The 14,929-nt window shown below is 39.0% G+C and overlaps 1 protein-coding gene across 1 annotated transcript in view; it reads right to left on the bottom strand.

The window, feature by feature from the left end:
* Nucleotides 1-688: 688 nt before the first annotated feature.
* SLC25A12 (solute carrier family 25 member 12) overlaps nt 689-14,929 on the bottom strand; it is an 83,917-nt gene continuing 69,676 nt past the window's right edge. The window contains exons 14-18 of the mRNA XM_011357586.2: nt 7,929-8,069; nt 5,973-6,111; nt 3,222-3,380; nt 3,020-3,110; nt 689-1,783 (exon numbers count right to left, since the gene is read on the bottom strand). Coding sequence (XP_011355888.1) covers nt 1,585-1,783; nt 3,020-3,110; nt 3,222-3,380; nt 5,973-6,111; nt 7,929-8,069 — 729 coding nt within the window. The 3' untranslated portion in view covers nt 689-1,584. The remainder of the gene's footprint in view (nt 1,784-3,019; nt 3,111-3,221; nt 3,381-5,972; nt 6,112-7,928; nt 8,070-14,929) is intronic.

Here is a 14,929-nt window from a genome sequence, read left to right as displayed (position 1 = left end):
TCTTACTCTGCATACATATATATTATTATATGAATCTTTTTAGAGAACATACCCATGGACTACTTGCATATTTTTAAGAGATGGTAATAGCAAAACAACTGTATTGCTATTTATTCCATTCCAATGAGAACAACTGAAAACTTTGCTTTCGAAGCTAATTCCTTTATTCCTGCAGGGCCTTGAGAGAGCCTACGGTTGTGTTGCAATGTTGTCAGCCATCAACTGATGAGCACTGTGTAGGATACTAAGTGACTCGCTCCATCTCCAGGCTTGCCCCTTGAAAATATTTGCATACATTCTCATACCCTGGCTCACTGGCAATACCAATAATGTTTTCCCAAAGCACTTTGCTAAAGTAAACAAATTCTGATGCTACACATCAAATTACATCCATGGTGATGCGTCGATGTGGCTGTCAAGATGCATGTTGAGATCTAAATTAGTAATCACACCCTTGTGAGTGACTTTTGGAATAAGTAGTTTGTTGGATTCATAAGGAAGAACCTAGACCCCACTAAATCACAGATAGAGCTTTCCTCTTTCTTCTTCCTCCCCTCATTCCACCATAGCCCTTTTCAAATCAAATTATTTCCTATAAAAGTAGAAGAGAGGGAAATTGATCATGAGTAACGAATCAAAATAAAAGGCACTATCAGTATATTTATGAAGGAAAATCCAACTCCATGCATACATTTTGGTGTGCATTTTATTTTTTACTGGAATCATATCCATATGAAGGAAAATTGCCAAAGTATCCTTTACTTTTTTGAAAGGTAGGCCCTTGCCTTGCTGTGTCAGAGGAAGGCGAAACTAAGCCAGTAATGCTGGAGACGTCCCTCTTTGCATATGCACACTGACAGGAGAGGAGCTGTCTAGAAAATGCCTTTTGATTGATGAACAGGGGAGGATCTACACACACGTTAAATACAAATGGAAACACATCAGCACACGCAAGTCATTAGCCTGGTCCTCTGGCATCCACTGGCATGCATCTTTTCCAAAGGATCTATTATTCAATGGTGTTAGCACTGGTCTTGTTATACCTCTTATCAGCAGATACTTTTTTATTCCAGAATGGAAAACAAATTAAGAATTAAATACATCCAATATTGATGCTTCTTGTCCATAAGTCACCAATAAGAATGAATTTAATTGTAATACATTTATTTTCGTGTGATTCTTAATAAAACACTTTCAAAACATTCTGTACATTTCAAGCCACTCAGAACTGCATTTCATTCTATAAATGTGGTTGGGATGAGGTGCCAAGATGTCTCTGTACAAAGATGTACAATATGTACAGTCACTATAAGTGCAAGCTGTGCAAAGCAGTCTAGAACACTAATTCATGCCAAGGCTTGGAAAACATTTTAACATGTAAGACTAAAGCTTGAAACTGCATTGTGTGTTTTTTTTTTCCTGGGCAGATGATTACTTTATAAACAGGTATATGTATATGTCATATAGAAAGAATAGTTTGACTCCTCAGCTCAGTCAGCACCATGCAGCTGACTAGATACATTACAGGGCTGCTGTCCTAGGCCTCTCCAGGGTGCCGTTTTGCCACACTCAACAGTTATCTCATCACTGAGCTGCTGTCGCTGCCTTTGACTGAACCACAGCAACACTAGGAGATTTAAATTTGGGGAGATAAAGGCCAAACTTGTTTTCAATGCCAGCAAAAGTGGCTGTGGCGAGTCTGTATCCACCGATGTGATCCGGACTAGCAGGAGGAAGGTCTGCGATGCGTGACTTAGGTGTTGGTTCTGAGCCAGAGGGTTTGCTGTTGACAGGAGAAAGCAAATGGTTAGCGTGCTCAAGACTCTTGAGGATGGCATACAACTGAACATTTCAGTCTGGCCCATGGGTCACAAAGAGTGTTGTTTGTTCAACTACTTCCTTGTCATCTACGCTGCATTAGTTATGGTTTATAAGGGTTTTGACAACAACATGTTCACATATTTGATTTAGAAGACAAATGGCCTAAATTTCAATGGATATATATATACCCCACAGAAAAGAAAGATGAGAAGAAAATACACTTAAATATTAACACTCTCTGAGAAGTAGGATTATGAATGATTTCCTTTCATGTTTTCCTGCTTTCCAAATTTTCTGCACCAAGCATAAATTAATCAAAAAGTTTACATTTTTATTTTGACAACTTAAAAAGCTACCTTTTAAAAGACTCATGAAGGTTATTACTAAAATTATTTAAAGAGAAATAGATATAATTCTTACGTTTACAAAGTGAAAGTATAGAAAAGCCTAGAATTCTAAGATTGCTGTTCTTTCTTTCTTTGTGTAAGTCCCTCTACTTGGTTGAACAGCTAATTCCCAACCTGGCCTTTGAGCAGGAAAGCGGTTTTTAGGTTTATGACGTAAAAGACTCAGATGCATGGTTTGATCTGATAATTGCTTGCTTTGGGTATAACCTTTCCCACCCAGCAAATTCAACAAGTAATTTCTCTTCTCTTTCAGTGCAAGCTTCAAGTACTAAGCGTCAAAAACCCAATTTCTGGCCTAAGTCTCACCAGTGATTATGTCCACAGGCATAACCTCTCTTTGAACCTTTGTTTTATTTGTAACAAATTAGCTCTAAGAACATCTATACCTATTCTAATAATTATGATGAATAATGAAGTCTCAGAGGTGTAAAAGGGCTTGACTGAGTCTTTGAAAGAAAGTTCACAAAAGTGTTACTAAAGGACCTAAATCTCTGAAGCTCAGTATTTGCTTACACTAAAAAAGATAACTATTCACATGACGTTTTAATTTGCTGCCTCCCTAAACTTTCCCCAAGTAGCTGATTAATACTGTGTACGATGTCACTCTGTCAAGGTCTTTCTCCCCTAACCCTGAGCTTCTCAAGCCCAATGATTTAAATGTATTGGTCCTGTTCTATCAATTCTCTGTTCTATCACTTTTTAAGCGTTCCAAAAAATCCTTTGTAGGCCGAACAAAAACTTAGTTCGGTTTGGGTGCCGTCTTTATAAAGGAGTCAAACAGCTGCACTTACAGGCCTCCAAAATCAATGTAAAACCACCGCTGGAGAAGTTCATAGGTGACCAAGGTAACACCGAACTGAGGAGAGGATCGAAACACGCGAGCTGAAAAAAAGAGACAAGAGTGGGGGGCACTTAACGCCGGGGTGACCATGGCAAAGACGACCAGTGAGTAAGGCGAGTAGGACGCTAATTCCGTGTGGCCCCAGACTCTACCTGCAGTCCCCTTCCAAAAAGCTGAGGGCCCTTCTTCCCGGAGTATCTTCCTGAAACAGTCGATGACACCACTGTATGTCGTCTGGCCAGCACGGGCAGCCACTTGCAGTCTTGTCTTGATGACATCAGCAGGGGTCACCAGAGAAGCAGCAGGCACACCTTTCAGGAGAAAGCCACGTTTAATTCATCCAAAGTACCTCCTAAAGGACAGAAATACTGCTAACGTCTAACAATACAATTAGCAACTTTAACTGCTTTAATTCAAAGCTTCTTGAATAGATGCCTGGGCACTAATGGAAAAAGGATATAAATGCCTATTAGCTGCTTCAGTGTGGCCAAGGTGAAATTCTTTTTTTCTTTCTGAATTGGGAAAATCACTACACTGCATGATCCCAAAGAACTGTGTGTGTGTGTGGGGGGGGGGGAGGTGTGTGTGGAAATGCAGCAATATTAATAGGACCATTCCCAAGTGTTCCCCCTTTGGGTTTCAATTTTTTACCTCCTTTTTTTTTTTTCTTAAATAAGATACGAGTACTTTCATGTAAAATAAGAAATGAAGAAAATGTCAATTGAATGAGTTGCTAAATGTATCTGACATCAGACTCGTGTTTTTTGCTGATTCTTGTCACCTTGCTGTGAGAGGTGAATATCAATACTCATATCCACTCACCTGTTTGAGGGGCTAACTTAAGAGTTGACTGTGACTCCTTTCAGACATGCCTGTATGACAGAAGTCATTACAACAGGAGCAGAGGAGGCCAGGCAACCAGTTAAGGAACAACAGGGGGGCTGATCATGGAAAGGCCTAATCATCCATCCCCTGTGCCCAAGCTCCCTGGGGTCATGTTGAGATTAATCAGCAGGACACACAAGATAGATATCACAACCATACCTTTTACTTATAAAACAAAACAGAGAACAAAGGAGCAATATCGGGGGAAGAGATACAATTTGGACTGAATATCACTGGATCATCACTAGGTGGATAGAGCTGGTGCACTTATGGCGGCTTTGTCAGGAAAGGATGCAAACGACCTCTCCTCCGCACAGCCCTGCACCTTACTTGTGAAATTAGGTAAACTGCCTGTCTTTGGAATGCTCTGAAATTCTGAGTATTCTCAGTGCCTGCCAGCAAAGCTTCACGAGTAAAAATCAGACATATTGATCTCTCATTCTAAAAACTGACTTCAAATTTCTGTGGGCAAGAAGTTTGTGCTGACGGTTCCACGGAAATATTTACTTGGTTCCATCAAGCACTGGCAAAATGCCTGTCCACAATTAGGCTGTTCTTTGGCTGTGTTTTTGCTGTTGATTGGAAAGATCAGAGAAAAGACTTGAGAGAAAATCTACTGGCCCCATTTAAAACTGGGAGACTATGGTGAGTCCCAGAAAGGGGCTGGATGAGCACTCAGCGTTCAGGCTGAGCAGGTAGCTCTGCTGGCTTTCAAATGCGCATGCACTTAACTGAAGTTACAAATGCCAGAGGACGAGGGATTTGCTGAACCCCAAATAAGGGCTCCAACCTCCCTGGGAGAGTTTCTTAATCATCACAAGTCATTCCCTGTCATCATGGGCGAGAACAACATGGTCCACCCCGACGCCCTGAGAACCAAGGGCTCCTGCCACAGAACACACTTCAGTGCTCAGGCTGTCCTGCCGCGTTTAGCCTGGGCGCCACAGCAGATGGAACCCGGTGAGAGCTCCACAGGCCATGAGCCCAGGCAGAGCTACGTGATCACCTGGGGACAATGTCTGGGTTCATTTCACCCTTCATGTTTCTATCCCTGACCAGCTATATGGAGAGCAAACACGCCCTTTCCGTTTTCTGTCATTCCCTAGTGCTGATGCTGCCAAGGACCCCTGCTCTTCCCTTTCTATCCCAAGTCAGCTCCTTCACAACTCTACACCCCTGTGATCAGAAAGAAGCATCTTAGTACCTTCCTGCACTTTTTTAGGCTTCTCTTTCAGATGAAATCTCTTTTGTGCCTAATTTGGTCTCTTAGACCAGATGAAGGTTTTCATTTGTTCTACTGACATTTACTGATTGACATTTATCCCAATATTACTGTGCTGGCCACAGAGAAGGCAAGGATGAACAGAATGAAACCCTTGCCCTCAAGGAGCTCCCAGCCTAGTACAGAGGGCAAAACGTGCAAACAACCATTAATAAAGGACAGAAAGTGTTGAGGGACAGAGAAGAGCTGCCAGTCAAGTACGGGATGGTTTGCTGAAGAAGTACTGCTTACTTAGATCTAAGGACCATGGCAGAAGGAACAGGGCCAGACAGCTTCATGAAAAAAGCTCAGTTCTGAGCCACATCAGCCAGATTCCAAGAACAGAGATAGAAAGTGAGGGCACGTTAGACCTGTGCATCAGCATGAGGTACAACAAAGAAACTGATTTAATGATGAACTTTTCCACCTTGATGCTTAGCTTGGCTGCGCCCAAGGTTTCATGGGCACAGAAGGCTAAGAAACACGTGATGAAAAGCCCAATTTAGATGGGCAGATCTAATTTGGCTCTGAGTTGCTAAGCTGCATTAAGCTGTTTATCCACATTATGCAAATGTAATTAACTCTCATCAGAATTACAGCACATCCCACAAAAGAGAAAAAGCGATCATATTTAAACTAAGTCAGAAACAAACAAGAACCCTTCCAGAAATAAAGGGGAAAAGTTCAGAGAGAGTCTGTACTTTTTGAAGAGAATAAAGGGAGGATTCTTTGGTTTAAAAAGAAAAATTGTAGTTACCTGCCATGGCTCCAGCTGCAAGGAGATTGAGACCTCCCACGTGTCCATTTTCATCAGCCAGAAGTATTTTGCAATGAGCATAAACAGGAAAATAGATTGCAGAGAAGGGAATGTCTCGGAGGAAACACGCTTTGGCACCCTGTCACACAGTGAGGAAATAAGTGCAAAACAGTTGTGTAAACGGTACGAATGCCGAGGAACCCAGGGTGACAAGGCTGAGATGTCCCTCAAATAGCATTGGGACTCATGTGGAAGGGCAAAGGGGAGAAGTGGGACATAGGGAAATATAGATGGCTAAAAGCTTAAGAAAGGATGGTGGATCCTTGAGCCCAAGTTAGTTAACTGGGCAATGATTTTATTCTGACAAAAATTTTCTGGCATTTCCAGTATAGAGTCAGTTTTTAAGGTTAATGAAAATTCAATTCTCAAACCTCTAAGCTGCTTGTTCTGTTGTGCTTTGATGGGCATGTGTGTGGGATGAAGGGGACAGATTTGGAAACCCCATATTAATAGCTTGATTCCAAAGCAATCAGCAAAGGCAGCCCCCAAAACTAACAAATTGCCAAATGAATCAACATCAGCTACAGCCCCTGACATGCCAGGTAAGAACTTATAAGTAGTGGCAGTGGAAAAGGCAGGGGGAAAAAGAAACCACCAATCTTCCGCATGTCCTAAAAAGACAGTACAGGGGAAACCCAGATAAAATATTTTAGCAAGCGGTTTCCATGGGAGTAGAGAACCACCCAGGAACAGCTTGTCTCAGTCAGTGGCTGAGGTCAAAATGAACACCTTCCTCAGCTTGGTCAGTAACCCACACTATTCTACTGCCCGGGGCTTTACCTCGTCAGGCAAATACTTGATCTTTGGCTCTTGTTTCCCTAATGGTCTTTTTAAAAGACAAACTCAAACGTTCAAAAAAAAAAAAAAAACCCTCCAGAATTTTCTGAAAGACGATACAGAGAGAAACAATATTAAATTCAGTCTCAAAGGGAATTCCAAAAAAAAGATGGAAATTGGCAGTGGAAGGGAGGGAATGGACAAAACTCTCTGAAGACAGGCATCATTGGTTTTCTGGTCTCCTAAGAGCCTGGTAGCTGTGTGATTCTAATCTAGAGAATTTCTCATTTTTAATTTGCTGCTACAAAAGTCAATTTACACATTTCTACAGTGATGGATCTATAAATAAATCAGATGCTGTGAAAACACAGTTGTCTATAGCAGCTAAATTTACGTATTCCCCCCGTTATATGAGGCAAACGAATGGAAAGAAATATTCTCCCTTGTTTAAGAAAAATAATAGCTTCTGCTCCATTACATCTGATCTGTAATGATGGGAGTAAGTATACCTGCAGGGAAGGAATCTGTTGACTGGCATTTTGCTAAAGTACAGTACACTGGGTTTTTTTTTTGTTGTTGTTGTTGTTTTTTAATGGAATTCATTATTGACAAATCCTTCCACTTAACTTCTTAAAAACCTGAATCCTACTAAACTCCACTACTGTTTCACTCTGGTCAAATTATTAAGACAAAGAGAAGTTCCTACTGGGAAGATATCAATAGAGATAACTCAGACTCAAAATAAACAAGACTATTTTGAAGTCCTAAACCAGCCCAAAGAGAACACCAAAGAAACTTTTCCCAAACCTGCCATCAAATAAAAGCCTGTAAGCCTGAAGCCAGCAGGTCTGCAGTGCTGGCCTCCCTGCCGACGGCTTCATAAAAGCCTGAAAATGACAACAGGAGAGCATGTCTGTATATCCCACTGCCTCTAATAGAAGTGTTCTGATTTTTCCTTGTCTGATTGTCTACTCCAGGGACTACCCTGCTGGATAAGCTCGATTTTCCATTTTGGGGGTGAGGGGGGCAGGATAAGTCTGGTTTACACATTCTTTCACATTTCTATTGAGTACATTACAACCTCTCTACTGAGATGATAACCCAGGGGAATCTACCTACCTTATACAGACCAAAAAGTCCCAGGTCTCGGAGCACATTCAGGGCACTGACTCTGGGTCCTGTAGTGATCTCTCCAGCTACCTGCAGGCGAATCTTTACTATCTCCAATGGGTTGGTAAAGATGACCTGAGAGCCACCAGCCTGCAGGCAAAGGAGATACAGAAGCAGATTTCCAAATCAGAGCATGACTGCCAGTGAAACCAAGAAAAACCAAGAAAAGCACCTCCCTCTTCATGGGGGAAATGACAGTCCGACACTTTGGCCAGTGCAGGAGGGGTTCAGAGGGATGGTCCTAAACTGCCCAAGCTAATCTATGTCTGGGTTTGTTTCTACTTGAACTGTCAAGAGTGTTTCTCAGGCCAGTCTTTCCAGGGCCAATCCAGCCATATCCAAAATGGCAAAACTAATAAACTCATTTGGAAAACGAAAGTGAAGCCAGATGTGGCAGTGGGGAGCTCCCAGTGAAAGGGAAAGAGATGCTTGGTGTCTTTTACGAGCCAGAGCTAAAATCCAGATCTACAATGGTTTCTTTCCTCTTCTTAGCAAGCGTTCGCTTAAGCTCAGCCACCTGCTTCTGCTTCGTTGGGTTGTAGAACAATTAACACAACTTTGTGTCACAGAGGTACCTTAAGTCTGAGGGGAAAGCCTCCTCTGGTTCAAATTCTAAAATGTATTATCTTGTGCAAAACTGAGACAGCTACACAGCTAACATCCCCACAAAAGGAGAGAATTTAGACAATTTCAGTATCATTTCAAGTCAAAACCAGAAAAGCTCTTTAAAGCAGAGCTGGGGAGTGGAACACCCAGTTACCGCCAGTATGGCATGGGCAAACCAAAGCCAACACTCTCCAGTGGTGACTGACAGAAAGTTGAATTTAGATAATGACAGGGTATTTGCATCTGAAATCCATTACCTAGTAAAGGGGAAAAAAAGAATGTTTACCAAACTCTTTTGGTTTCTGTAAGAAAGAAATAATGAGCGCACGAGTGTGTGTATATGAGGATATATAAAAATGAATAAATTTTTTAAAACATACATATATATGTCCATTCGTGAAGTGAAAAAAATCTCATTTGCACCTCATCCTCTCACCTGTATCTATTTATATTATATAATCGTGGCAATATCCATATAATCATAATTTAATATATAACTTCGCTGTAATAGCATGTCACGTGTGAAGCAGGAAACGTGTAATTCCACAGGTATAAGATGACTACAAACAAACTCACGTGGAGAATCCAAAGCCACTTCGATACTCTACCTTCACCCACATTCCTGTTCATTTTTCTAAAATCCACAGCCCTCCCAGACCTCCTTCCAAGAGGCAGCAACAAGTCCCAGCCCATTCTCCTAACAGGCCTGGGGCTCTACACCCCCAACTACTTCTGTTCCAACCCTGACCCTTCACTCGTATCAACATCCACAGCTGCCAACACTGACACAAGATTCCTTTCCTCTTCGTGGGAAGCTTATTGTCCTGGATTCCCCAGGGCCCTAATCCCTTTTTTGTCCACCAAGCTCAGGGAGGGGTGCAGCAATTTGCTGTCTCTCCCTGGGTTTCCCGCAACTCCCAGCTCACACAGTCCAGACGCCTGGCACACAGGTCCCGTGACGACTGACCCAATTTTACATGTTGATTTGCCTGTGTTTCTTTCTCTTTTAATCTGTTGCACTGCAGGCAGGAGGAAGCATTTCAATGTTTCAATCTAAGCAAACAATACTTTCAAAAGGATTGCTGGGTGAAAATTATGTTAAAATGATAATCCAAGTAATTGCTCCCGTGGCTAGTATTAAAGACCAAACCAATTGAAAAAGTTTGCTACTTCCTTGAAATCTCTTGTTTAAATAATGGTTGCAAAGACTATCTTTGGGAAAAAGCGCTTTATGTTCTAAACTAAAGCAGATTAAAAATAATAATAGAACCACAGATTTTGATTATAATCCTCAAAATTTGCCACCACCAGACAATGTCGACCCCTGGGTGCCATGTGTTAAATGTGGACATTATGTTTAAATAAATATAAAGTTCTTTCGTTTTTTTTAACCATTAGTAAATTGTAATGTCCCACAGAGCAGGAGTACTCCTACCAGCATCCACCCCACCCCCTCCCCTCACGGACCTTTTCAAAAATAATTCCCGGTTTATTGAGATTTGTATTCTTTTAACAACTCTTCAAATTTTTTTTGAGTGTACATGTAACAGGCTTTCTATTAAAATAGCACAATTAAGAGAAGGAAATGACTGTATTTTAAAAAACAAACCCATTAACGGTAGTAAGCTTTGAAGATCTGTTATCCAGAACACATATTAAGTCCCAACAATGCATTGCACATAACCTCAAAACTAAATTGATGTGCATTTATATATATATACGTATTATACACACACACATATACATATATATAAAATCTGACAAGCAAGCATGTAAACTATGAAACAGTGACACTATAGCAAGGCACATATCTATGAGTGTGTTTCATATCTACGTATTCTACTACATTTCAAGGAGGAAAACTAGCAATCGCATAGTCTATATATGCTTTCAAAGTCAATGCACATTTTTAAAACCTTATAGTAGACCTAGGAATGTGTAGGCAAATACTATCCGGAAATACTGAATAATTTTAGAAAAAAATAAAGATGGCTATTTGTCTTAAACTTTGAATATTTTATAACACTTAAAGGAAAACATACATGACCAACATGCATTACTATCCCTTTTTAAACTCTGAGGTTGACCACTATGTCATACATAGTAAACTGGGGATTGGGGAAGGGACGATAAAATCTACAATTAATTCAGTCACTCTGCTAAGAAATCTAGCAACATAGAACAAGGATTACGATATTATCACATCCTTAACTGTTTCCCCTCTGAGAAACAAATACAAGAAAATATCATTTCTCCTCCATTTTAAGACTCTATTGATTATGAATGATTACTATTAATTTAACAACAGCTTTTCACCAGAAAAAAAAAATGCTGCTTACAGTCAATATAATCATTGAATATATAGAATTTCAGAAGTGTGAAATTATGAAATAAAAATATAGTAACATTCAATGAAAAAAAAGGACTTTTGTTTTTATAAATGTGCTAATGTTTGCTATCTTTTTAAAGCAACAAAATTAAGCAAAAAATAAATAAATGCCCAATAAGAAAATAGTTAAGTAGAAATTATATGCTCTTAATCAGGCAATAAGATTAGGTAATAAAATCATGCCAGTGACACAAATAGAACATAAAATACTAGGTACCCATTGATCACAAATATGTCAAAATTTACCTAAGATTATCAAAATCAGAATGGCTTAGAGATGAAAACATTGGTTGCCTCCTGAAAAAAGAGATAAATAGCTGGGACAAAGAATTTTCAAAGCACACTCCATTGTACCTTTTTAATTCTGAATCAAATAAATGTATTAACTACTCAAAAACAAAGACTAACCAAAGGAAAACACTCCCAAAAAACATGAAACAGAACTGGTCTAATAGCTTCTTTTATAGACTAGGTTCTCTCTCACACATTCTTCCTCATGGTAAATTTGGTAATTTACATACTTTAAATACATTGTTAAAAACTAGTTAACACTAGTTAGTCATCTGTGGATCTAAACTTTAAAAAAAGCTTACCTACATACATACATACATATATATATATATATATATATATATATATATATATATATATATATGAACATCAAAAAACCTAACCGAATATAGCTAGTGATCTGAAATAATAGACACCAAAACATATAAAATTTCAATTACATCATGATGATAGACAGCTACATAGTCTTAAATGGATACTGCCTAATTTGACATCTTGCTGCTGCTTATACCATTCTATATAATACTTTTGTGAATTTTTTCACTCACCAAATCACCAAATTAGCTTTTAACCTTCTAATTGCTAAATTTCCCCCTTCGAAATTGCTGCTTATATTTTTTAGTAGAGACAAGCATTAATACTTAAACTGACTTAGATGTTTTTACTTTTTGGTATTAAGCTGTCATTTCTTTGTTTAGAATTGAATTACAAATGACACAATAGAGGGAACAAATCTCATTTTAAATGAGGGTTACCTATATACAACAGAAAAGAATGTAAAAACTTCCATTTACTCTTATATCACATAATTTTTTTTAATGAGAATATAAACCAACTAAAGCTGACAGCAAACATTAGGAGGAAAAGAATGTAATATTGAGAGGTCACCATGCCCCTGATGTGGCTGAAGGCAAAGGGCTGCACAAAGGATTCGGCCTATCCGACCTCCGGCCCTCACAAGCCTACGCCAGAGGCAGGGTCCACAAAGAAGCTGGTGGCCCAGCCTTGCCTGTGCCAAGTCCCCTATTTACTTCTTTCTTTGATCTGTTTGTTGTCTCTTATAGTTTGCAACTGTTTCCCTCCAACTACAAAATGTCCAATCTGAACAATTCATTACAAAGTCTTTCTACACAGAGACTGATGAAAATCTAACCTCAATGTAAGGCCATACCAGCTCCTTGAACAGATGTACAAAATATGTGCATTTAAAATAATCAGAAAACTAATAAAAGTCACAGAATCAGTTGTCACTAGGACTGATTCACGGGGAACAGGAACAGTGACTCTGTATCACATGCACCATCAACTAGACATTCTTAGACTTTTATAAAGCAATAGGAAATGCTATGGTTCTTTCTGAAATAATAGAGAGCAGTTTAAAAGGAATAAACTATAATTTGCTCATTGCTGAGTGATGATATATGCCAGGGTGTTAGGATATGAAGAGATAAAACTATAATATCCCTAACTAGGGTAAAGGAAGAGTCAAAATTCCTATGCACCTACCATGAGCCACTTTGACATACATATATATGGACTTCTAACTTGTGTGCATACGTATGTGTGCCCTTATAAGTATGCAAGCATATAGTTGGGTCCACAATAATTCCTGGGGATGGGAGCTGCAGAAACTATTTCCAAACAACCCTTCAGAGATGTGCGAGCTCAGCTTGCTGAGGATGACACAGCATAGGGAGCTGGCCAGCTACAGATCTTGGCTCCCAGGATTAGTAAAAGCTCCAACTAACAAGTGGGCCTCTTGCTGCATCTACTATGGGTATGTCTGTGTGTACACGTGCATGTATATATAGGCTGAAGGGAGAAAGCATGAGAACCTGGAAGGATTCTCGATTTGGAAAGCTGTTGACCTATATTGTCGTTACCTCTGTAACCTTGGACAGGTCTTAACCTTTCCATTTTCTAATATGACGATAGGGATCCCAACAACTGCCTTATCTACCTTACGGAGCTGTTGTGCACTAACTAATGTGAGAGCACCATGCAGACAGAAAGCAAGATATCAAGGGGAGGGACGTGTTCTCCAGGAGGTATGTTCACACAAGGCTAAGGAAACACCTGCAACACGATGGGATTATGTTGGCCCTTTGCTGAGCAATAAATACATTTTGAGTTCATACTTCTATCCATTCATAAGTATACAGTTTCTGAAAGAGGTACTGTGATCAGTTAGGCAAGTGCTCTAATTAGAATTAACAACATACAAACAAGTACTTACCAGAAAGATGTTTAGAAAATAGAGATAAGTCAGTCCATTTAGACTTTTAAACTTTCTGCTCTGTTGACTTGAAAAGACATTATATTTTTTCCCACTTAACTTTGTGGATATGTCTAACAACCACAGACACCATTAAGCTATTTTAGAGTCAAGTCATACACTGGGAAAAATATTCATAACTGGCAAAAGACTGTCTCCATAATGTATAAAGAACTCATAAAAGTCAATAATAAAATATATGAATAACCTAATAAAAAATAGGCAGAAGATTTGAAAATATACTTTACAAAAAAAGATACATGAACAGCCAATAAACACATGAAAGGATGCTCATCTTTAGGATTCAGGGAAATGTAAATTAAAACCACAATAAGGTATCATTTCACACCAATTAGAATGACTAAAATAAAAAAAAAGACTAAGACTATGAAACATTGGAGAGGATGTGGAGTAATCAGAATACTTGTACACTGCTGATGAGACTATAAAATGGTCCATCCACGTCAAAGAACTGGCAGTGTCTTTTAAATTGAACATATATTTACCCTATTCCACTCTTAAATATTCACCCAGGAAAAATGAAAGCATATGTTGACAAAAAGATTTGTACAAGAATGTTTACGACAGCCTTATTTATAATAGAAAGAAAACTGGAAACAACCCAAATGTCCATCAACAGAAAAATGAATAAGCAAATTGGGGTCGACTCATACAAGTGAATAATGCTCAGTAAAATTAAAAACAAAAAACATAAAACAAACGAAAAAACAGTTATTGACACACACACAAAAACAAGGATGACTTTTGAAAACATATAAGCGAAAGAGGCCAACAATGAAGGAATGCATTATGTATGATTCCATTTATGTGAAATCTGAGAAGAAACAAAATTGGTGACAGAAATCAGAACAGTGGTTGCCTGGGGGAAGGGAAGAGTGATTAACTGGAAAAAGGCATGAATGAATTTTCTGTGGTGAAATGTTCTGTATCTTTTTGTGAGTGGTGATTTAATGGGTATATACAATTGTTAAAACCCATTGAGCTAACATCTAAGATCTGTTCTTTTTGGTATGTTAATTAGACCTAAATAAATTAACATATATATTCAGATATATGTTAAATCTTTATTGTATATACATACATATAATAAAAAGGAAAGAAAGAAAAGCCACTACAAAGTCGAATGGGCTTATCTATATTTTGATACATGGAGAAAGCTCTGGTTTGATTCCCCAAGAGAGCACTATAAAATAAAAAGAATTGGCCTTAAAATAAAAACATGTGGGCTCACATGAAACCTGCAGCATATATTAATTGTGTGATTTGGGGTGAGAGAGTTAGCCTTTCTGAGCTGCTGTTTCTCATCTACCTATTTCACAGGAGGTGACAACAGTGCATATTAAAGTACTTTGAAAAATTTAAGTTGAC

This window comes from Pteropus vampyrus, unplaced genomic scaffold (genome assembly GCF_000151845.1).
Source record: "Pteropus vampyrus isolate Shadow unplaced genomic scaffold, Pvam_2.0 Scaffold2, whole genome shotgun sequence".
Classification (NCBI taxonomy): domain Eukaryota; kingdom Metazoa; phylum Chordata; class Mammalia; order Chiroptera; family Pteropodidae; genus Pteropus; species Pteropus vampyrus.
Note: the sequence above shows the minus strand (reverse complement) of the source record. Positions and strands in the feature narration are given on the sequence as shown.